The sequence below is a fragment of the Scardinius erythrophthalmus genome (assembly GCF_964197995.2).
Source record: "Scardinius erythrophthalmus genome assembly, chromosome: 9".
Classification (NCBI taxonomy): Eukaryota; Metazoa; Chordata; class Actinopteri; order Cypriniformes; family Leuciscidae; genus Scardinius; species Scardinius erythrophthalmus.
In genome coordinates, this window is record NC_138229.1 from 43,152,586 (window position 1) to 43,176,098 (window position 23,513).

The 23,513-nt window shown below is 40.3% G+C and overlaps 2 protein-coding genes across 3 annotated transcripts in view; both read right to left on the reverse strand.

Annotated features, from left to right (window-relative positions):
* Positions 1-60: 60 nt before the first annotated feature.
* tubb2 (tubulin, beta 2A class IIa) lies at positions 61-6,189 on the reverse strand. Its single transcript, XM_081374843.1, has 4 exons — positions 6,023-6,189; positions 5,501-5,609; positions 4,841-4,951; positions 61-1,637 (listed from the first exon to the last, which is right to left on the reverse strand). The coding sequence occupies exons 1-4, from the start codon at positions 6,077-6,079 to the stop codon at positions 565-567; spliced, it is 1,350 nt and encodes a 449-aa protein (XP_081230969.1). The 5' UTR covers positions 6,080-6,189; the 3' UTR covers positions 61-564.
* A 7,295-nt stretch (positions 6,190-13,484) lies between these two features.
* Positions 13,485-23,513, reverse strand: part of LOC308696379 (solute carrier family 22 member 23) — a 56,699-nt gene continuing 46,670 nt past the window's right edge. For both annotated transcript variants that reach the window (XM_081375074.1, XM_081375073.1), the window contains 5 exons: positions 22,882-22,984; positions 21,926-22,164; positions 18,716-18,748; positions 17,744-17,867; positions 13,485-16,373 (listed from right to left, as the gene is read on the reverse strand). In XM_081375074.1, coding sequence (XP_081231200.1) covers positions 15,029-16,373; positions 17,744-17,867; positions 18,716-18,748; positions 21,926-22,164; positions 22,882-22,984 — 1,844 coding nt within the window. In that variant the 3' untranslated portion in view covers positions 13,485-15,028. The remainder of the gene's footprint in view (positions 16,374-17,743; positions 17,868-18,715; positions 18,749-21,925; positions 22,165-22,881; positions 22,985-23,513) is intronic.

The following is a 23,513-nucleotide window of genomic DNA, read 5'->3' on the forward strand; positions in this document are numbered from 1 at the left end:
ATTTGAGTTTCACAAATGAGAGCAATGAATGAATGTGTAAACTTGAATCAAACCATTTTTGACAAGAGACTGAGTAATCTTTATTAGTGACTTCTTTATTTTTTTTTAACATGGCAACTGCAGTTTGAAGCATATGTTACAAAACATATTGTAAGTTTACCTAAGATGGACTGATCGCTGTTCACTGAACGTTCACTTGTATCTTTTCTGAACATCAATTAAACACAATAGCACCTTTTGAATTATGATATAGCGGCACTGTTTGCATTGCTATGGAATTTTTTTAGATAAACTAGATGCAAAGGTTTTGAAAACTACATGGGAAACCACATGGCTATCAGCTGTTTGGAGAGGCTGCTCACCACAGAGCCAATGGGTGGAGCTTGACGTCCAGATCCATCTCTCTGGACATAATGGGTGGAGCTTGAAGGTCCAGCCACACCCTAACCCTATCCCTAAACTTAATTCGGTTAAGCTCCACAGAGGTGAAGCCGGACTAGATCGAGTTCCACCCATTACTGGACGTCATCTGGCTCTGCAGCGAGCATTGCTTCGGGAGCTGACTCAATGACGAGCGTCCTCCTCCTCTTCAAGATCGTCCTCCTCATACTCGCCCACTTCATCCGCAGTGGCGTCTTGGTACTGCTGGTACTCGGAGACCAGGTCGTTCATGTTGCTCTCGGCCTCTGTGAACTCCATCTCGTCCATTCCCTCGCCAGTGTACCAGTGCAGGAAAGCCTTGCGTCTGAACATGGCGGTGAACTGCTCTGAAATCCTGCGGAACAGCTCTTGGATGGCCGTGCTGTTGCCGATGAACGTGGCGGACATTTTGAGCCCGCGTGGTGGGATGTCGCAGACTGCGGTCTTGACGTTGTTGGGGATCCATTCCACGAAGTAGCTACTGTTCTTGTTCTGAACGCTCAGCATCTGCTCGTCCACCTCCTTCATGGACATGCGTCCACGGAAGATGGCAGCGACTGTGAGGTATCGTCCGTGGCGCGGGTCGCAGGCCGCCATCATGTTCTTGGCGTCGAACATCTGCTGCGTGAGCTCTGGCACTGAAAGGGCACGGTACTGCTGGCTTCCACGACTTGTCAGAGGAGCGAAACCAGGCATGAAGAAGTGGAGGCGAGGGAATGGCACCATGTTGACGGCCAGCTTGCGCAAGTCAGCGTTAAGTTGACCGGGGAATCGCAGGCAAGTGGTGACCCCGCTCATGGTCGCCGAAACAAGGTGGTTCAGGTCGCCGTAAGTAGGAGTGGTGAGTTTGAGAGTGCGAAAGCAAATATCGTAGAGGGCTTCGTTGTCAATGCAGAAGGTCTCGTCGGTGTTCTCCACCAGTTGATGCACAGAGAGTGTCGCATTGTAGGGCTCCACCACTGTGTCGGACACTTTGGGTGAAGGCATGACGCTGAAAGTGTTCATGATCCGGTCGGGATACTCCTCGCGGATCTTGCTGATGAGGAGAGTGCCCATGCCGGAGCCGGTGCCCCCCCCCAGGGAGTGTGTGAGCTGGAAGCCCTGCAGGCAGTCGCAGTTCTCCGACTCCTTCCTCACCACGTCCAGCACTGAGTCCACCAACTCCGCTCCCTCTGTGTAGTGGCCTTTGGCCCAATTGTTCCCAGCTCCGCTTTGACCTGAAAGAAAGCCCACGTGTCCCAGTTTTAACTTGACAAAATCAATAACACTGACTTCAAGTATTGAGTTAAAGGGTTAGCTGAACCACAAATTAAGCCGGGTGCACACTGTGTGATTTATAATGGTCCTTTATGATTGTTCCTTGTCAGACTGTACGAACCTGATCCTCACTGTAAAGGTGATGATACATGGGGCAACTTTTTGAGCAATGTTGCTGGGCGATGTTGCCGAGCGATTGTTTTTTGGGCACTTTCACATTGAGAATGGGCAACATTGCCCAGCAACATTGCTCAAAGTTACCCAGTGTATCATCACCTTAAGTCATGTCACACTGTAAGATCTCAGTTGTTATTAATAAGAGACTGGATGATAGTCAAGACGCGTTGAAAACGGACGCTCGTAAGAAAACTCGGACGGAGTTTTACATCAATCGATGACTATGAGCTGTGTTACACGCGAGATTGAAATGGTGGCTACAAAGAAATCTCTAACGTTAATTTTGGTCACAGATTTTCTTGAAAAACCGAAGACAATTTGACGGTCGTCGTAGAAGTCACAGTGCAGGACTGTGAGTCAAATCTTCTGATACTGCCAGAATTTCGTCAGAGGTAAACTTTGATTGCAGTGGTCATTAATCGGCTGTCGGTGAATATGTCAAACTATGGATCAAAAACTTCAGATTTTAGCCTAGGGCAGAAGAATCTTTTAGGATTTGCAAAATTTGTCTCAGAAGGCCAAATCGTGGCTAAAATTGCACAGTGTGCGCCCGGCTTTAAGTGTCATTATTTACTTGCGCTCATGCTGTTGACTTTTGCCTCTGAGGAACACAAAATATACCCCAGAGTACTGTTTTTCAGTATGGGTATAAGGGTGGGCTGTTGAGCTTTGACAAGAACAGCACCATAAAAGTAGTCCATATAATATTCTCAACAATTGACACTTTACTGCTTTCCTAAGACTAGATAATGATCTGAGATGTCATCGCTCTGCTGCAGAATTTCAACGGCATCAACATCTATTCCATGTGATAATATTAGATCTAGAGTATGATTTTGAGAATGAGTAGGTCCTGGCACGTGTCGTCTAACTCCAATAGAGTTCAGAATGTCTTTAAATGCCAATCCCAATGCATCTTTTTCGTTATCTACGTGTATATTAAAATCACCAACAATTAGTACTTTATCTGCAGCCAATACGAACTCTGATAGAAAGTCCGCAAATTCTTTGATAAAGTCTGTATGGTGCCCTGGTGGCCTGTATACAGTAGCCAGCACAAATCTCAAACGTGATTTATCGTTTACACTATATATTTTTACATTAAGCACCAATGCTTCAAAAGAAATATATTCAAAACTAGACTTCTTAGTAATTTTGAAAATATTACTATAGATTACAGCAACTCCTCCCCCTTTGCGTTTCAGACGAGGCTCATGTTTATAACAGTAATCTTGCGGGGTTGATTCATTTAAAGTAATGTAATCGTTTTAGCCAGGTTTCTGTCAAACACAGCACATCTAGGTTATAATCTATAATAATATCATTAACAATGAAGTGTAAGGGATTGTATATTCAGCAACCTGAGCTTTATCATTTGCTCATTTGTATTAAATCTGTTTTTTATTTGTTGAACATCAATTAAATTTTTACCCTTAAATGGGTTTGGGAGTTTTTTGTATGTCCAAATTCAGGGAACAGACACAGTCTCTATATGATGATAGCTAGGTGAAAGAGGCTGTATGTGATGGGATTTATCTGACCTTGGTGACGAGAGGCCGCTAGCAGACAGTCGGTTAAGCCAGTCTGTCTGCTTCCTGACCTGAGCCCCAGATTGTCATGTTTGAGCTCTAAGACTATGAGTCATATTACTAGAGAGAAGAGCAGCACCATCCCAGGAGGGATGAATACCATCTCTTTTCAACAGGTCAGGTTTGCCCCAAAAACTTTTCCAATTGTCTATGATTTCTATATGATTTTTGGTGGAAGGTGCAATAATCTTTTCTTCCCAATCCGATCATCAAGTCTGATGTCATGCGTCACCATTTCAGGGTCCAAATAACAAACGGTACTAATAAACACGGCAACATTTTATTTTACAGTGTCCTTGTTACATATGTTACATGTACTTACCATAGTAATATCAGTAATAAATAACCCTATAGTAAGTGCATGTAGTTCATTAATATTACTCAGTACTTAAATTGATAATTACACTGTAGCAATGACACCTTAAAATAAAGGGTTATACTTTAAAGTGTCATTGCTACAGTGTAATTATATATTAGTACTGAATAATATTAATGAACTACATGATCTTACTGTAGGGTTAGGGTAGGATTAGGATTTGGTTTACGGTTAGTTGCATGTAATTATGCATAATTTACTGTTAAGAAATTCGGAATACATGACGAACGGTACACTGGTTGGCAGGCATGTTCTGCCCACGCTGCTGGGAATGGAGTTTGGAAAATTCTTCAGTTTCATGAATCAGAATTTCAGTAATAATTGCAACCACATTCAGCATAAAGCAGCTGTTCAGTGTGTCTAAAGAGAGGGAGGAGCCTCGAGCCCCGCCCATGGATTACGCAGTCGTCATGGACGACGCATGCAGTTCGAAGGTTTTAAACAGTTTTTTGAAAAAACGTTGTGCTGGCAGGAGGTTTCAAACCACCGAAATAAACTTCAAAAGGACTTCGTTTTGTCCAGATTTAGTTTGAAATGACGTCATTCATTCTTAGATTCTGCCTGAAGTGTATCTGGGCCTTAAGCCTTTCAAAGTATACTTAATTGATATTGCGCATGAATGGATGAATTCAATGCATGCACACTACCTAGTGGTCCTTCGATTTTGAGCATTCAATCACCAGCATGTCTGCATCCAAATGGCAGCAAAAAATAAAATGCCTGCCCAGTATATTTTAATTGAATGACTGTGGATAGAGAAGTATGGCAGAGGGGAAGACTTTCAGTGAATAACAAGCAAATTTCAGCCGGTTTATATAGCTTTAAATCTATTCTATAGCTTTACAAGATGTGGAATTTTGCACACAAATTGTATTGTCTGCTTTTATGGTGCTTTTGGAGCTCAACATCTTCTGTCACATAAAAAAAGAGCACTGGATTCTGTAGATATTGTTTTTGTAAGCAACAAATTAGAATCTCGTAAATTCACAGATGTTCACAATCAAATATGTGATAAACATACCAAACACAAAATTATCTGGCCTGAAGATTTGTCCAAATGGGCCAGAGCGGACCGAGTCCATAGTGCCAGGCTCCAGGTCCACCAGGATGGCACGAGGGACATATTTGTTTCCTGTGAAATAAAATAGGCTTGGTGTAAACATACAAAGAAAAGAAAAAATCCAACCTAAAACCAAGATCCAGAGCTTCTATTCATATTAATGAAATACAATAGGTGCATTAAATGCATTATTTTTTTATAAATGAATTTAATATATGCATAATTTAATACCCCGTCTACCCTGATCTCATGTCTGTCTAGTAAATGCTGACCCTGGTAAACCGCAGAGTCATCCATCTTCATGCCCTGCTCCACCCTTTTATTGACATCAGCAGCTACAGATCTACTCCTCTCTCCAGAAACACAAAGACACGTCTGGGTGCTGTTGAATGATTGTGCTAATACCCCACAATCTTTAAATAACGCAATCTGATGTTCGATTTAAAATCTGTAATTTAGCCTATAGGTACAAGAAGGAGGTCAGACGGGCTTCTGAAATAGTCAATAACTGACAGCTGCGGTCTATGATCAGGGGACCAGAGCTGGGAAAACTGACCATCTGGACACCGTGACCCAAAAATACATGCAAAACTCACAGCAAAAAGCAGATATCTGACTTACCAGACGCCTCATTGTAATAAACACTTATCCTCTCCAGCTGCAGTTCACTGTCACCTTGATAACTGCCGGTGGGATCAATGCCGTGTTCATCACTGATCACCTCCCAGAACTGAAACGCAGGGATGAGAATGCAGGTTTAATGCTGTGAGATGACGCACACTGTTATTGGTAATGCAGATTTAATGCTGAATAGATGTGCAGTTGTGAAATGAGCACACTGATGATGATAAAGCAGGTTTAATGCTGTGAAATGAGCACACTGATGCTGATGATAAAGCAGGTTTAGAGGTGAATAGATGTCTGGTTGTGAATGACGCACACTGCGGCTCTCAGCACAGGAGCCACTGAGGGTCTGCTCACCACACCCATTCAGGACACATGATGCCACTGAACAATCGCCTTCACGATGTTCACGCGTACAACAAAATGAGCACTTTTCTTTTAATTCCATCTTTTGCAATAGGAGGTAAAATTACAGTCTAAGAAAAACTTTGAGATATGAACACAAAGGCTATATCTTACCTTGGCACCGATCTGGTTGCCGCACTGGCCGGCCTGGATATGAACGATCTCCCTCATGGTGCTCAGCTGTGTGTGTGATGCTGGAAGGATGCTGTGTGTGTGTGCGTGTCCCTGCAGCTGATGCGACTCTGCCTCTCGATCTGAGATGTTCTTCACTCTCAGCTTTATCTCTCTCGCTCTCAGCCAATCAGGAGCCGCGGGTTTGATGCAGTGGAAGTGCTGCAGCAGCGCGTGCGCGTGCGCGTGTCACTCGTGCTCTGTGACGCGTTCGACGCGAGCGTTCCAAATGCTGAGTCAACGCTTACGACAGAACGCACGCGCCTGCCACATAATATAAAATTAGTTCATTACTAAACAAGTTGTAATCCTAGTTTTTTTTTTCTAGTCAACACTCTAAACGCATATGTATTTGTTTACTCCCAATTCTTTCCTGCAGAGGGCAGCGAGACTCCACGGAGACTGGAAAGCCACTACTGTAGATCCAGACACTCAAATAAAGAAATCAAGTCATAACTTTAATCTCTTGGCAATAACATACATTTGACATGCTTAGCCACGTGGAGGAGCAGCTTATAGGTTTTTAATCGATTGCTCTAAATTAGTTATTTTTACTCTCCGTTACCCAAAAAGTCAAAAAGTGTTTAATAGTATTTTGTGATGAAATAAAAGGAAATTATACACATGGAATAAATGTATAAAATAAAACTCTTTTGTGATGGGCTACTATGGCAAATAATTGTTTTATTCCCTGACAGCAATATGGTGTCGGCCCACATCTGGTATGTGAGGAATCCACGTGTACCTGATGTGGGCCGGATCTGGGCCGACTCTATTTTGCTATGTGGGTTTTACACAAAGTTTCCAACATGACTCTTTGTAAATTGAAAGTTTCTTGCAGTGATGATGAGGATGATGATGATGATGATGATGAGGATGACTATAGTCTATAAGCTCTGCACATAATCACTGTTCTGATCAGAGCATTCATATTTCTTCATTCATATGTCTGAGTTGGGCAGCTGAAGGTGTAAAGCTAGTCTGTTGCTGTCTGGGACTGGATTTCGTGGAGCAAGTGGGGCAAATGATAGACTGTCACTTATTAGGGCACTTGTCCCCTTTATGGTGTTACAGCCCTGACTGACAAATGAACATCCACAGCACTGAACAAGCGTGTTTGGACTGTTATCCATCTGTTGAAATGTCACTGTTTCCCTGAGATGCTGAAACTACACACAGCTAGTGTGTGAAGAGGAGCATGCATATTTAATGAGACATTTTTGACATTCTAGTATGGAAATTTCTGATCCCTTTCAGAATTACAACTGTGAAACTTCACTTAACCCAGGAGGTACAGCAGGCCTTAAACATGGGGTCAAGAACAGTGTGACAAGCAGTTTATTAAACCAGGGGAAGATCCACTCTTTCAGAATGAGATGTTCTGGACTAACGAGTACAGCCGTTGGGCCGCCGTATGTAATGCTGAAGATGAACTTAAAGGGGGAATGAATTGAGAAAAAAACATTTTCCTCGATCCTTTGACATTTGTTATTGTACTCTAAACAGGGATGGGCCGTGTTTCAGTGTTCCTCTTTATTCGGCGTCTGATCTCCTGTATCAACTAGTTCAGGCCGGCCGAGCCCAGCTGTCATGAGCTGCAGCTGTACAACGCCATCCATCATGGATTCCACACATACCAGATGTGAGCCGGATCTGGGCCGACACTATGTTACTGTGTGGGGCCTTAACATGTCAACATGAAGGAAGCTAACATGAAGGAATAAAAAGGAAACTTTGGCCCTGTCCCAAATGGCACACTCCGGACTTGTGGACTTCCTCAGAGTCCACACTTTGGTGACGTCATGTAGTGCAGACCTATAGGGCCCTTGGCGCGAGTCCACGAGGGCGCATTGAGAGGTATTTTTGGGACAGACTCGATCAGCACGCCGGAAATAACTGCCTGGTTGTTGTTGGACAGGAGAAATCACGATTTTTGCGCTCCGACGTCTTATCTCCATGTCAACATGCCTGCTTTTACAGTTCTATAGTTTGATATTGTGTATATATATCACCTGGGCATTAGACAATAGATACATCATGCTTATTTAAATGATGTATACAGTTGTACATAATACATAATGTTCCATTTGAACTAAGATTACAGTTTTAACACTGAAAATGTGCATGAGTTTCAGATGAATTTACAGGTTTCTATATTCATACTATGTTAACATATGACTCAGTAAAGCCCTGACATTCGGTTCTATTTATTTAATGAATCATAACGTGATTGTATTATTCAATGCGCTATTATTATGTTTGAGACATCAACCACTGGTCGATGACCATAATGTTTGTATAAACTGTAGGTAACAACTAGTAAAAATATACATCTAGGTCATAAAAGCCGTAATATTTTCTTCTCAGCATGTCAACAATTATCCGTGAGCGAAATCTCCTCCCATCTGTTGTCTGATTGGCCTTTCGCAAGGATTCCTGGGTAGTTAAAGTGTGTGGAGCCTGCATCTATGCGGGCTTCGCGGAAGACCGCTTCAAGGGTACAGAGGGGGCGCTGCCGAGCAAACTTCAGAGCGTTTACATGCTGAATGGGAAGGCCTACGGACTCGTAGACTCGGCAAGCACACGCAATTTAAGTCCACGAGACTGAAAGTCCATATGAAGTGCACCATTTGGGACAGGACCATAGCATTAGCTAGTCAGACTTGATAGCTAATTGGTTGTTGGTTTTATCAACTAGCCAGTCAAATGTGTTTAAAGGGGTGGTTGATTATGATTTGACTTTTCTAACTTTAGTTAGTGTGTAATGTTGCTGTTTGAGCATAAACAACATCTGCAAAGTTACAACGCTCAAAGTTCAAAGCAAAGGGAGATATTTGCTTTTAAAGAAATGTATTTTTAAGGACTACAACAAACGGCTGGTAGGAACTACACAAGCTTCCTCCCGGGTTAGTGACATCACCAACCCTAGAATTTACATAAACCCGCCCCGATTTATACACGATTTATAGATTATCATGACAGAATATGCTAATTAATGAGTAGAAGATAACTACACATAAGCTACAGAAATTCATCAATGAACCATTCAGAAATGTCCTGTTGCTTCTACATGTTGTCACTTCTTGAGTCTCTCCATCTTTGTCTGACTCCGGTTTGAACATAAAAGGCTAAAAGTTTTTGAAATTTTCAGTGCATGTGTGTGTGAGGTAAAAGGACACAGCTCTTGAAGCTCCGCCCCCTGCGCCGGGAGCAGCTGCTCATTTGCATTTAAAGGCAAAGACACAAAAATGGAATTTTTTACTCACCCTCAAAAAGCAAGCGGCAACCTCCCCGTCTCTCTCTTGAAACCAACACGGAAGTGAGTTAAACTGCAATTCGTTGACTGGCCGCTTGAGGCTGTTGTCAGAAGTGAGTCAAATCTGTATCTCCCCATGTTAAAATGCCAAATTTTACAGCAGAAAAAAACGTGTTTAAAGCCTGGTGTCTGTATGTGGATTTGGTCTATACAGCTAATTTTGCCCTTCATAACAACTGTGAGGGGGGTGAATTATTTTATAACTCGTCCGTTTAGTTGATTAATATTTAAATTTAAGGGTGTGGCCAAGCCACTTGAGTGACAGATGGATTGCCGCTGTCAGTGCTAGCCGTTTGTCTGCTGTTACTAGCCGTCACTTCACCTCAGCAATGTTAGCTGCTGAACTTGCCATCTCTGCAGTGTTTGTGCTTTTTTTGGGGATTATTATTTCATACAATTTAATACTTGGGTAACGTTACAAAGCCCACGTCTTTGGATTCCGTCGTTATCGTTCGAGAGAACAACCAGTGCTGTATGTTTTCCTCTGTGAACATGCACTAATGGATGTCTGACAATTTCGTTGCTTTTTGTGGTTTTCAAATTTAAAACGTCTATAAATGCTCGTTCGTTCTGCTCCCATGGAACAGATGGATTATTATATGCTTATGTACCGTCAGATGAAATCATGCGGGCGTCGGCGCTTTCTCCGTCCGTGAATGAGCGCGGATTTTCTAGCGCATTTACTTGCACTCCAAAGGCAATATATCTATGGTTTAACGGTTAAACCATAACCCATTTGAGAGACGGCCAACATCAGAATTTAAAATGGACTGAATAAGCTCTCTACGAACTTGAGCAATGCCGCGCTGACGGACCATGAAAGAGTGACGGTCACGGACATGTATGCACATAAATCACTGTCACACACAAACACTCTCGAAGTAATATACAATCTCACTTGTAGCCATGTCTTTTAACTATTATAATATTTCGAAGGGCAAAAATAGGAACGTTTAATTGGCTTTACATCATCAGCTAACTCGATCACGTCGAGCTAGGTGATTTCAGATAGCCAGGCCAGGCTCCTCAGCTCCACTCACGCCCCGCCTGTTTGTCTATTTTCTGTTATCCGGGAGTGACGCAAGGCCAAGATGGCGACGGCCGGCTCCGCCCACTTTAGGCTTCAAAAATGCTCTTCAGAAACCTACGGGTGACGTCACGGACACTACGTCCATATTTTTTTACAGTCTATGTCAAAAAGTGACAACTTTAACATGCTGTATAAAAATATCTGTGGGGTATTTTGAGCTAAAACTTCACACACACTCTGGGGACATCAGAGACTTGTTTTACATCTTGTGAAAAGGGCATTATACCACCCCTTTAAATATTCCTACAGCTTGCTTTCTGGGTGATGGATTTTGAGCAATTAATTTAACTTCTATATTGTTTATATAACACGTATGCATATCCATGCAGATTTTAGTGCTTTTAGTTATTGACACATTAGCGTGATAAAGAAACATGAAACGAACGAGTAATACAGAACGGGACATGCTTGATATTAAAAAGAGTTATTAAAAGTGCAATATGCCACAAAACAGAACTTGAATGCTGTATTCGCACACTGACCAGCAGTTTTCTGTGCGGTTTAATGTTTAAATAGATACAAAATTATGTGAAAATCTGAGTATTCATGTAAATGTAGCCAGTTTAAGTGTTGAGTGAAGGTAAACTGTCGGGAGAATTGGATGTGTGAGTATATTGGATCAGTGCATTCGCTCTTAAAGTGACAGCAGCCTAATAAACCTGCTGATAAATATAAAAAGACTATATAATGATATTTTTGTTACTGTGAAACTCACTCGTATTGTGATGCAAGATTTTGGTCATATCGCCCATCCCTACTATTTTTCTATTTTTATTTTAAAAACATTTTCATATATTTGTGCCCACCTCTGTGAATGAGAATTCATTGCATTTGTTGCAAAAAAAAAAAAAAAAAGTAACTGTCTGCAAATCAATATTTTTTTTTTTACCACTGAAATTGTATGCTGATTCAAATGCAGTAAATCCTGAGGCATTCGCAGCTGTTCGGAGAAACCTGGTCCCATACAGAACAAAACGGCTGACTGATTATTCTGGATTACAGATATATAATAGATTTGTGTAAACTATTTTATCAGCCAACATATTTACACATCCATCAGTAATTAAATAAATAAATATCTCAACAAATATATTTTATTCATTAAAGTATATTACGACACATACAACTTTATATACAAGTGCATTATGTATGTTAAAAAATGTACATGAAATCCAAAACAATCAATTGTTTGACATTCATCCTCTTGCCTGTGCTCTTGGAGTGAGGCATACATTCTCAGGCAATACCTGTATTAAATACCCTTGTCAATGAGGTATATTCTCAAGATATCACAAATTTGAATTTGGAAGAGTTTACATTGACTAGCTAAAATTCAGTTTTCTAGGTCAAACCGAGTCACAGATGACAGATCTGGTTACAGATGACAGATCATGTTCTGGCTTTACCACAATTAGTTCTTATAAAATCTGAAAGAGGTTACAAAAAAATATACTAACTGTAAAAGAGGTAAATCTATAGTGGTTGATCCACCCTAGACAGCAACAAAGTGTCGACCCAGATCCGGTACACAAGGAATTCACACGGCCCGGATGTGGGCCGGATGTTGCTGTCTGGGACACAATGTGAAGAATACAGTACCTCAGCAATTTAGCATTAAACACTGCACTATTTATTCCCATTGACAGCCGACCTTCAAATGCTATGCGCACAAGTCTAGCATGTCAAGTGGTGCTACTTGAAAACAAGTTGTGTGTCCCAATTCAGAGGCTGTGTCCTTCGAAGGATGCATTACACGTCCTTCTTTCCCTGGGCATTTATTATATACATAAATGGACCAAGGTTAACATATTTACAACGATGGGATATTACAACGGCAGCTGTAGAACAATCACAATCCTCTATAGGCTGGACCGTCCCATATAAAAATGCTCTGTCCGATCTTCACGGCCTTCGAAGGATGCAGCCTTTGAATTGAGAATATTAAGAATATTGTTCTTATTGCTGTGACTTCTGTATGTATAATGGTAATGGGTCTCGATTATGAGAGGATCATCACAATATAGCTTTATTAAGTGTAGTCATAGTATTAGATTTGAACTATGACATACAGTATATAACCTGTTCAATTAGAGCTGTGTAGCGTGTAGGAAAATGTTTGTTTGTGATCCGATTTGACCCTAATGAAAAACTCTTAGTGTCTAGTGGAGTGTCAAATCATGAGTGGAGGAACAGATGAACTTAATGCTAAGTTTGGTTTAATAGAGGAGAATTGGGTCAAAAAAGTAAATGAACACAAGTACTTCTAGCTACACACACTCGGTTTCATGTGCCATTGAATTGTGTGTTAATCTACGGTCTTGACACATTGAGAACACAGTAATACACTATAGCAGACAGTAGATTCAAGTCTTCAGGTGAGTTTTCTCTTTTAGATCAACTTCTGTCATGGCAAATCAACACTTTGAAGACAATCTTGCTCAGAGAGTTAGATTTTATATGTTTGAAGCTACCTGAATAACATTGTACAACATAACACATAATGTTAATAACATTGTACAACATAATACATGTGGCTTAATGGCACAAGCATTGAAGGGAACTCTATTGCTCTCAAGTATTGAGGTGTTACTCATGCACGACCAAGCGTTCACTTCAGTATTTATTTGCACACTTACATAAAGTGTTTTTCTCACAAAGTTCTTGGCTAGGTTCATTGAATGACTGAATAGTCCGGATTTCTACTTTTAAAAACAAGAGTCTTTGAGATTCGTCCAAAGTGTTTGAGGCAAAACAAAGCCAAATCAATCACGCTAACGAATCAGATTGGAAATGAAAAATGGAAAAGTGTGATGTTTCATATCAAATGTAACAAGATATCCTGAATAGCTAACCAGGAATACAGTAGAGAAAGCTAAAGGAGGTCACCAGATAGAAGAAGGCCATCATATGTTTGATAAGAAAATGCCCCTGTCCTTGGAATAACAAAACACAAAGTAAAAAATAATCTTTTTAAAAAGTTTTACATACTTGTAGGGCCATAATACTTTTTATTGAAGATAAAAAGAAACTAAATGTTAGCTGGATTGATTAAAAATATCCCACAATCATTGGAATAATCCAAGTTATCCAAAGTAATGTTGCATTTTGTGCCAAGTACAGGTTTAGATCCATATTTCCTAATGGAATTTTCTTCCAGTAGTTTTATCCTTGATCACGGCCAACTGTTGCCAAAATTACTAGAATAAGCATGATACAACATTTAAGGGGACGATTTCAGACATCAAAAAATGTATATTTAATATTAATGCTCTTTACTGTGATTAAGGATACAAAACAAAACAAAAAGATATTTGAAATGATTTAAACTCATATGGGTCGCATATTGTAAAGACATTATTGCTGTGAGTATAAAGTGACCACAAATGAAAGATGACAATTGTACACATTCCTTAAAATTCATATTTGTTCTCATTACTTTGAAATCATTCATTGAAAGTTTCATTTTAGATGTTCACATGCTTTTTTTTGTCATTGTGAACGATAAAGTGCCACATACATTTACACAGACATGGTAACAAAATACCAATGGGCGTACACTCATTGATACAGACAACATAACCTTGTTTTTGTTTTTTTAAGTAAAGCAGTCAGTACCACTGTACATCAGTACCACAATAGCATAAATTACAAAACTTTTTCACATTCACAATAAGTCTGTTGCCTACACTTGATTGAGTGTATCGTGGGTCGCTCAGACAGCGTTACACAGCCATGAAGTCTCATCTGTATTCCTCAAAATAATTTTTTTCCCCACCAGAATCAGCGATTAGCTCAACCAAAACATATTAGCTTAATAAAACATACCACACGTATACCATTGAGCAGTCTCTGTGCAAGTATCTATTTTACAACAGGTTTGAAAATATGCGTATGGTTCGTCACATATACTTCCCGAACATGAACTGCTTATTTGACACCTAATTTATAGAGGTATTTGCCGTTCACTTCAGGACAACATCGGCAAACATTCCCAGCGTTAAATATACACTGTTGGGTTTTTGAGAAATTTCCCTTTGATACTGGACCTCACGGATGCTGTATTCCCACCTGAATATAGCAACTTCATCATTCCAGTCAATTAATTACAGAACATTACTCACATTTGATCCTAAATGTTAATTACTATCAAACAAGCATTTATGAGTAAGCCTAACCACTAGACTACATGGAATTCCAGAGTAACTCAAGTAAGAACTTGACACTATTGTTCTTAGCGTTTTTAATAACAGAAGCTCAATGATAACGCATGGAATTTTGGATCTAGCTGCCCCAAAAAAGCAGATACTGGCACCACAGTAAGAAGGCTTGGAAACCAAGGGAGGGTAAAAACCCTTTGCGCATGGTTGTTCCCTTTCAGTCAAATCCTTTTATACCTTCTCCTTGCTTCGCCATTCTCGGGTCATGGCTGCTGGAAAATAACAATACTTCTAACAATGCCTCCCCACGGCAAGAACTGCTTCTTGATAAGAAGCAGCAAGAATAATAAGGCTGCCCATCAAGCCACGTGGAGCGAATGTGTCCGTCATGAAGACGTCTCCCCACTGGTTTCCGTGATGTTCAAGTCAGCGTCTGTAGGAATACCTGAGTCGATAGGCGAGGAAACGGTCAAGTCCGCCATGAGCGGGTGGTCAGATGCTGTAACAGAGTCCGTGCTCGTGCCACGAGGTGCCGTTGAATCCACAGTGGCATGAAGAGTTGTGCCACTACCTAAAGACTCCAGTGGAGCTGGTGAAGGGGGACCAGATCCTATGGAGTTCATCACAGGTGGAGCAACTAAGTGTAACAAGGGAGTGCCGGAATCTATGGGTGAAGAGGCTGGGATGCCATTCACTTGACCAGATGGGTCTAGTACTGGTGATAATGAGATTTGTGTTGGGGAAGGGGCTAGAATATCAGAGACTAGGTTAACAGGAGAGTCTATTGAGGAAGAGGGAGGAATGTCATTTAAAGACTGATTGGGTGATTGTCCAGTGGATGTAGGTGATGGATCAGACAGGTTAATTGCGCAGAGAGGAATGGCGTTGTCTAATGGGGAGGACGCTGTCAGGTGTACACTAGAGTCGCTGAGAAGCGGTGGTGAAGAAGAAGAAGGACCTGACGAGCCCACTTCTACTTGGATGTTGCAATCATTAGCCCCTGGTGTGGGAAACTCCGAAGCAAGAGGAATAGCTTTATCTACAAATGTAGGAGTTTGGATTTGGGTCGATAAGGGAGAGGCATGACTGTTAAACAAAGAGGAGTCCGCAGGGGAAGAAGACAGAAGAGTTAGGACAACATCAGGAGGGGATTCTGTTTTAGACAAGTGAATAGTAATTGGCGTAGAGGTGTTAGGGATAGAGGCGAGGAGAGGATCCTCGGCAGACGACTCCGGAGTGGTTGCAGATTTGGGATACTCCTCGATGGTTTGCTTGGGCTCTTGGGCAGAAGTCAAGGTCTTCATGCTGAATATCTCTACCTGACCCGTGACTTGCTGGGCAGGGGCATCAATGAGTATGGCAAGATCGATGGCGGATGAGGCAGTGGAGTCCATTGTGGAAATGGCGGTGGCGGCTGCTTCGTGGAGAGGCGTGTCGCCGACCCTTGCGTACTCGCGGCTGTCGGACTTGGTCAGCAGAAGGCGTTGCTCCCCTGGCTTGCGATGTGGCAGTATTGGTGGGCGTATGTAACTTTCAGCATCCGCTAATGTTTCTGGTAGGGGTTGGTTGCGCGTCTCTGGCAGCAGCAAGATGCAAATGATGCAGATGAGAGTGCAGCAGGCGAAAATGATATGATGCAGAAAATAGCCTTTCTGGTTATGCAGCTCCATGATGGGGGCTGTCAGCATGCCGAAACCAGCGCTGGCCAGGACCAGGCCGAGCCCACCGCCCCTATACAGCACACAAAAGCACAAGGTTAGGGGGATATTCACCTTATTTTACCGTAAGATTGGGTGCGGCCATTTGCAAATTGAACGTGTCTGGCTTCTGGTGTCATCTCGTAAATGCTTGTCATGCTGCTTCATATTGCAAACATATTTCCTGCCAGCATTTTTAAAACAAGTGACCAGTCACCACCAGCATTTTTGATCATTTTCACAAAACTTTCATGGCCCTCGGAATATTTAGCTGAGCATGCGATATATATTAAAAGAAGGGGGGGGGTATCCTAGTGATTGCGCTGTCTCTTCATTCATTCTGTTTTTTAAAGCAACACTTGAATATGGGTACGTTTCATAAAAAAGCAACATTTTGAACAAAAAGCTGAGAAAATCGCGTTTTTGGCAAATGCGAAGTCTGGATCAGATTCAGAATGATGATCCAAACATAGATTGAGTCCATCAACACCCCCCAAAGCTTCACAGCCGTTTCCTTTTCATGGGTTCGACATTTCCTTCGCTAACGTTAGGGAGTTTTGATTTCTGTGCTGTTGAATGTCTGATGATTGCGTTATAATTTACATGTGCGTCAGCAATCTGCTTCTTCTTCGCCCGTTTTGATCTGGGGTGCGTTTCCCGAAAGCATCGTTAGCCAACTATGGTCGCAAGTTCCCTCGTTACCAATAGAGTTCAATGGACATTGCGATGAACTTGCGACCATAGTTGGCCAACGATGCTTTCGGGAAACGCACCCCTGGAGGTACTGAATTTTTTCAGATGATGCGTAATAGCGCCCCCTACCGTATAACAGTGGAAAAACAGATTGGCGGAAAATTCTGTGAATGGCAGGAAAAGAGTTAATGTACTGTTGTAATTATAAACATTGGTTTGTTGCGCAATTAGTTTCACAGTTTACTACACTGTTATTCTTAGAGTTATTTCCCTATAGCGGCTAATGAATAAGGAAGTATCGCACATTCTCAGAAAACTGCTTAGTTCTGCCTTGCAAGGTGGATAAAGCAGTGTAAATGTAAGTATCACCATGTGTAAAATGGAGTATCACCACATAATATTTACACAATAACTAACATAGATTAATGGCCTGCTTTAATAAATTAAATAAAATGATGCACGAAAAGTTTATGGGCCCCATTAAAATCAAACAGATATTTAATCAAAACACTAGAACCTAAACATCAAAGGGCTTTATGCATTATCAGATTTGACCACCAAAGTGTTATCTAACATAACTGGAATTAAATACTCATAAAAATCAATGGGGGACATACAAATTATTACTAACCAGGAAGGTCTAAACAAAGACCTCTAGCCTTTATGATTTTTTCCCATAATCTTGCAAGTGGCCCATGTGGCCTGGCTTACCTAATAACAGTAGGGGTGATTTCAGCACAAAAGAAGATGCTTAGGTTGCTGACAGCGTGGGAGGAGAACATGCCAATCATGGAGAAAGCCACAGAAAAGTTGTACTTCAGCGTATCTGAGCTTTCTGTGGGCATCCAGAGAGAAGAACACAAGATGATGAGTCATTTATTGTTTTTTTCCTCAAAAAAGAAACATCACATATGCAACTTAAGATAAAAATAATGTAAAACTCATGAAAAAAAGTGTGTTTTCAACAAATATGCATTTATGGATGTCTAGGATGCGTGAATAACCTTTTGCCCACTTCTTAGCATAGAGCACCATCCTCTGTTTTGACGTTTAAAGGTTTTCTTGCAAATAATTTCCAGTTTAAAAATGATGTTATTTCTTGTTTTGTATCGGGTGATTATCTTGTTGAAATGTCAATAGTCAAATTAAGGTTCAGCTTTAGTTCTTTTTCAGCCTCACATTCTCCTCAAGTGCTTTCTGCTACAATTAGGTACATTTTAAAAAACACTTTCTTGCCTTTTTTCTTTTAATCAAAAAGTGTGTTCTGGAGAACTTTAATCATGCCTCTACATTGCTTTGGCTGATTTACTCAAGCTTTTTGACAGCGGCTGAGACAAAACATACCTGGAAACATCTTTCAGACTGTGGTAAATGGACTATGTTTACATACACACCAAAATAACATGTTTTTAAAAGCTGTTTAAAGATGATGTTGGATTTTTTTGAGGTTGTGTATAATTGTCCTGACATAAATCTGTACACAAAGTACCCCTGGAAAATAAAAAAATAAAAGGACCTTTTCTGTAATTTAATATTTAGCATTATTGTTTTAAAGTAGAAGATATTTAAAGAAAATTTTCAATTCTAATGAAAAAAGAAAGATTTATTTTATCATTATCTTGCCCCACATATTTAACTGGCATAGGTCATATAATGACAAATCATGTAAAATGTATACTTTACCAATATTCAGATGAACACTGTACTTCCCAAACACTTGATTCATCATGGACGGAGCACATGCAGGGGATAAACAAGAACAGCAAATGTCAAACTAAGTGGTTCGCAGCTCATGGCTAGTAATGAAAGTAAACATACATTAAAGATATGCATTTGTGCTTGTAAAATGTAGTATGCTTTTGTTTTGAGCTTCTGATATATTCACAATGTTTACATGCACAGCAGAAAGCCAGTAATAGACGTGTGTGTTAATGATGCACTCTTAACCTGCTTATCCTGTACATGCGGTTCCACCACAAAGCGGCTAATGCTCCGTTACTTTAGTTGTTGGTGCTTTCAACACACATGCACAATCTGTAAGAGCGGAGCTTATACAAGGCCTCAGAAACCCTCTTAAAGGGATAGATCACCCAAAAATGAAAAGTAGCCCATGATTTACTCTCCCTCAAGTCATCCTAGGTGTATACGACATTCTTCTTGCCATACAATCGGAGATATATATAAAAAATGTCCTGCTCTTCCAAGCTTTATAATGGCAGTGAATGACTGTTTCTGTTTTGAAGTCCATAAAAGTGCATCTATCCATCACCATAAAAGTGCACTTTTATGATGGATAGATGCACTTTTATGATGGACAGATGCACTTTTATGATGGACAGATGCACTATTATGATGGACAGATGCACTATTATGATGGACAGATGCACTTTTATGATGGATAGATGCACTATTATGATGGACAGATGCACTTTTATGATGAACAGATGCACTTTTATGATGAACAGATGCACTTTTATCGTGGATAGATGCACTTTTATGATGGACAGATGCACTATTATGATGGACAGATGCACTTTTATCAAGGATAAATGCACTTTTATCATGGATAGATGCACTTTTATGATGGATAGATGCACTTTTATGATGGATAGATGCACTATTATGATGGATAGATGCACTTTTATGATGGATAGATGCACTATTATGATGGACAGATGCACTTTTATGATGGATAGATGCACTTTTATGATGGATAGATGCACTTTTATGATGGACAGATGCACTTTTATGATGGACAGATGCACTTTTATGATGGACAGATGCACTTATCATGGATAGATGCACTTTTATGATGGATAGATGCACTTTTATGATGGATAGATGCACTATTATGATGGATAGATGCACTATTATCATGGATAGATGCACTATTATCATGGATAGATGCACTATTATGATGGATAGATGCACTATTTTCATGGATAGATGCACTTTTATCATGGATAGATGCACTTTTACGATGAATAGATGCACTTTTATGATGGATAGATGCACTATTATCATGGATAGATGCACTTTTATGATGGATAGATGCACTTTTATCATGGATAGATGCACTTTTATGATCGATAGATGAACTTTTATCATGGATAGATGCACTTTTATGATGGATAGATGCACTTTAATGATGGACAGATGCACTTTTATGATGGATGGATGCACTATTTTCATGGATAGATGCACTTTTATGATGGATAGATGCACTTTTATCATGGATAGATGCACTATTTTCATGTATAGATGCACTATTATGATGGATAGATGCACTTTGATGGATAGATGCACTTTTATCATGGACAGATGCACTTTTATCATGGATAGATGCACTTTTATGATGGACAGATGCACTTTTATGATGGATAGATGCACTTTTATGATGGATAGATGCACTTTAATGATGGACAGATGCACTTTTATGATGGATGGATGCACTTTTATGATGATAGATGCACTTTTATGATGGATAGATGCACTTTTATAATGGATAGATGCACTTATATGATGGATAGATGCACTTATATGATGGATAGATGCACTTTTATGATGGATAGATGCACTTTTATCATGGATGGATGCACTATTTTCATGGACAGATGCACTTTTATGATGATAGATGCACTTTTATGATGGATAGATGCACTTTTATCATGGATGGATGCACTATTTTTGGGGGGATATTTGGGGATATTTAATTTAATTAATCAATCAATGATACGATTGATCAGCATTACCAAACGTGGACGTTCCACTAGAAACAAACATTGATGTATTGTTTTAATTTATTACTGTGAAGCTGCTTTGATACAACCTGTGTTGTGAAAAGCGCTATATAAATAAACTTGACTTGACTTGACTATTTTCATGGACAGATGCACTTTTATGATGGATAGATGCACTTTTATGATGGATGGATAGATGCACTTTTATGATGGATAGATGCAATATTTTCATGGATAGATGCACTTTTATGATGGATAGATGCACTTTTATCATGGATAGATGCACTTATATGATGGATAGATGCACTTTTATGATGGATAGATGCACTTTTATCATGGATAGATGCACTATTATGGACTTCAAAACAGAACCGGCAATTCACTGGCATTATAAAGCTTGGAAGAGCCAGGACATTTTTTAATATAACTCAGATTGTATTCGTCTGAAAGAAGAATGTCATGTACACCTAGGATGGCTTGAGGAAGAGTAAATCATGCAGTCATTTTTATTTTTGTGTGAACTATCCGTTTAATCTCTTCAATGGCATAAGGAGAATGGCGTTTGGTTTGTGTTTAATACTGCGGCCAGATTTCCTCCAAACAGACTTCAATCAAAAGACTGCATGCTCTGTAAGGAGTCAGAAAAATCAGGGTTACTTTCATGTAACATGGCACACACAATCTCCATCGTTTCTGTGGCAGCAGTTTTTCAGCTGCGTCTGCCCTGCATTTCCTATAAAAATAAAATCTTTTTTGTTAGTATGTGTTGCGCATTTACATATAGAAATCCGATCAGTCAACAAAATATCATCCACCAAATTTTGATGCTACCTCAGCATGAAGAAAAGGTAGACCATCTGACTTCAAAAATTTCTAATGTTTCCACAGCCCCAGAATCATGAACAACCCTAAACAAATAACGATAATCTGTGTAAATCGTCACACATTTTCCTGCCATTAATTTCCGGTCAAGCCACAAACTCAGCTGCTTAAATGAAGGCTCAGAGCGTTGCTTTCTGCATGTGCATGTAAATGTAGTCACTGTTCCCCATGACGGTGTTTCTGTATGATTGGGTTAATGTTGCCCACACAGGGTCGGGCAGTGACTGCAGTTTGTGTGTGTGTGTGTGTGTGTGTGTGTGTGTTCTCTCACGGTTTAGCAGGCCCAGCTGAAGGAGAGATGCCAGGGCTGTGATGATCATGAACATGAGGAGTCCTCCACGCCGGCCCATCACACCCACCGCAGGGCAAAGGGACACGCATGAAGCCACTGCGATGCCCGCCATGATGTAGTAGTGGGCATAGAAGTTATGAAACATGCTCGTCTGGTTTGGGAAGTCCTGGTCCATCATGCTGCGTGCAAAGCAGTGGTGTATGCCGTAACCCGTCAGTCTGAGAGCGGGAGAGACACAGAGGGTTAAAGGGTTAGTTCTGTCATCAATTACTCACACTCTTCACATCATTCCAAACCTGTAAGACTTCCGTTCATCTTCCAAACACAAATTAATATACCTTTAATGAAATCTGAGAGGTTCTGTGCCTTCCAGGTAACTCTGAAGATCCAAAGAGGCTTAATAATCAAGCTGTGTTATTTAATCCAAGTCTTGTGAAGAACAGACATGATGAACAGATTTAATTTAGGCTTTTATTTACATACAAACACTAATCGACACGCATACATAGAGCATGTCACATATAGTAAACACAGAAGCTCAGATGTGTGTGATGTGCCAAATGTGCACAGTATATTTGTTTATATGTGAATAAAATCCTAAATTAAATGTTAATCATATAAAGTGATCATATCTTGATTTAAACCACTTGATTCATATGCATTTATTTTACAGCAGCTTTATGACCTTTTTGGATCTTCTAAGTTTTGGTTACCTGGACCGTCAATGGAGGAACAGAAACTTCTCAGATTTCATCAAAAATATCTTGATTTGTGTTCTGAAGATGAACGAGATTGGAACGACAAGAGGATGAGTTTTAGGTGAACTAGCACTTTAATAGCGGCAGAATGTTTTTAATAATTAATAGCCATCATATTTCACACTAGACTAGATGTGCAAATGGACACAGATTGGTGCATAAAAAAAATGAATTTACGAGTTGACGCAGAGCACGACTATATTCTTCCACAGGTTCCTTGTGCCAACCATCTTCACAATGCAGGTCTTCTTGGATTGCTTCGGCAGGGCTTGGTTAAGCTCTGAAACCAAAGTAGAAAAGAAAACATTTGTTCAAAATCTTCGAATGCTCCAATCACATATACATTTTAAAATCACTTCACGGTTGGTATTCCTGCCACTGGATGACTGAACAAATGGGTTTATATTGCTGTTCTATTTTGAAAAGGAATCTGTTTTCTTCACACTGAGACTTCACATTCTGGAGGAGGAAGATTTTAGCAGTGCATAATACATCATATCATGAAAGATGATCATAAATGCATCAATCAAACACACTTAGGCTGAACAACATGGCTTTATCATATCACTGTGTGTGTGTGTGTGTGTGTGTGTGTGTGTGTGTGTGTGTGTGTGTGTGTGTGTGTGTGTGTGTGTGTGTGTGTGTGTGTGTGTAAAGACATCATGTATTATTGCACAGCTCTATATATAAAGTTGGATATATACAGTGAGGAAAATAAGTATTTGAACACCCTGCTATTTTGCAAGTTCTCCCACTTAGAAATCATGGAGGGGTCTGAAATTGTCATCGTAGGTGCATGTCCACTGTGA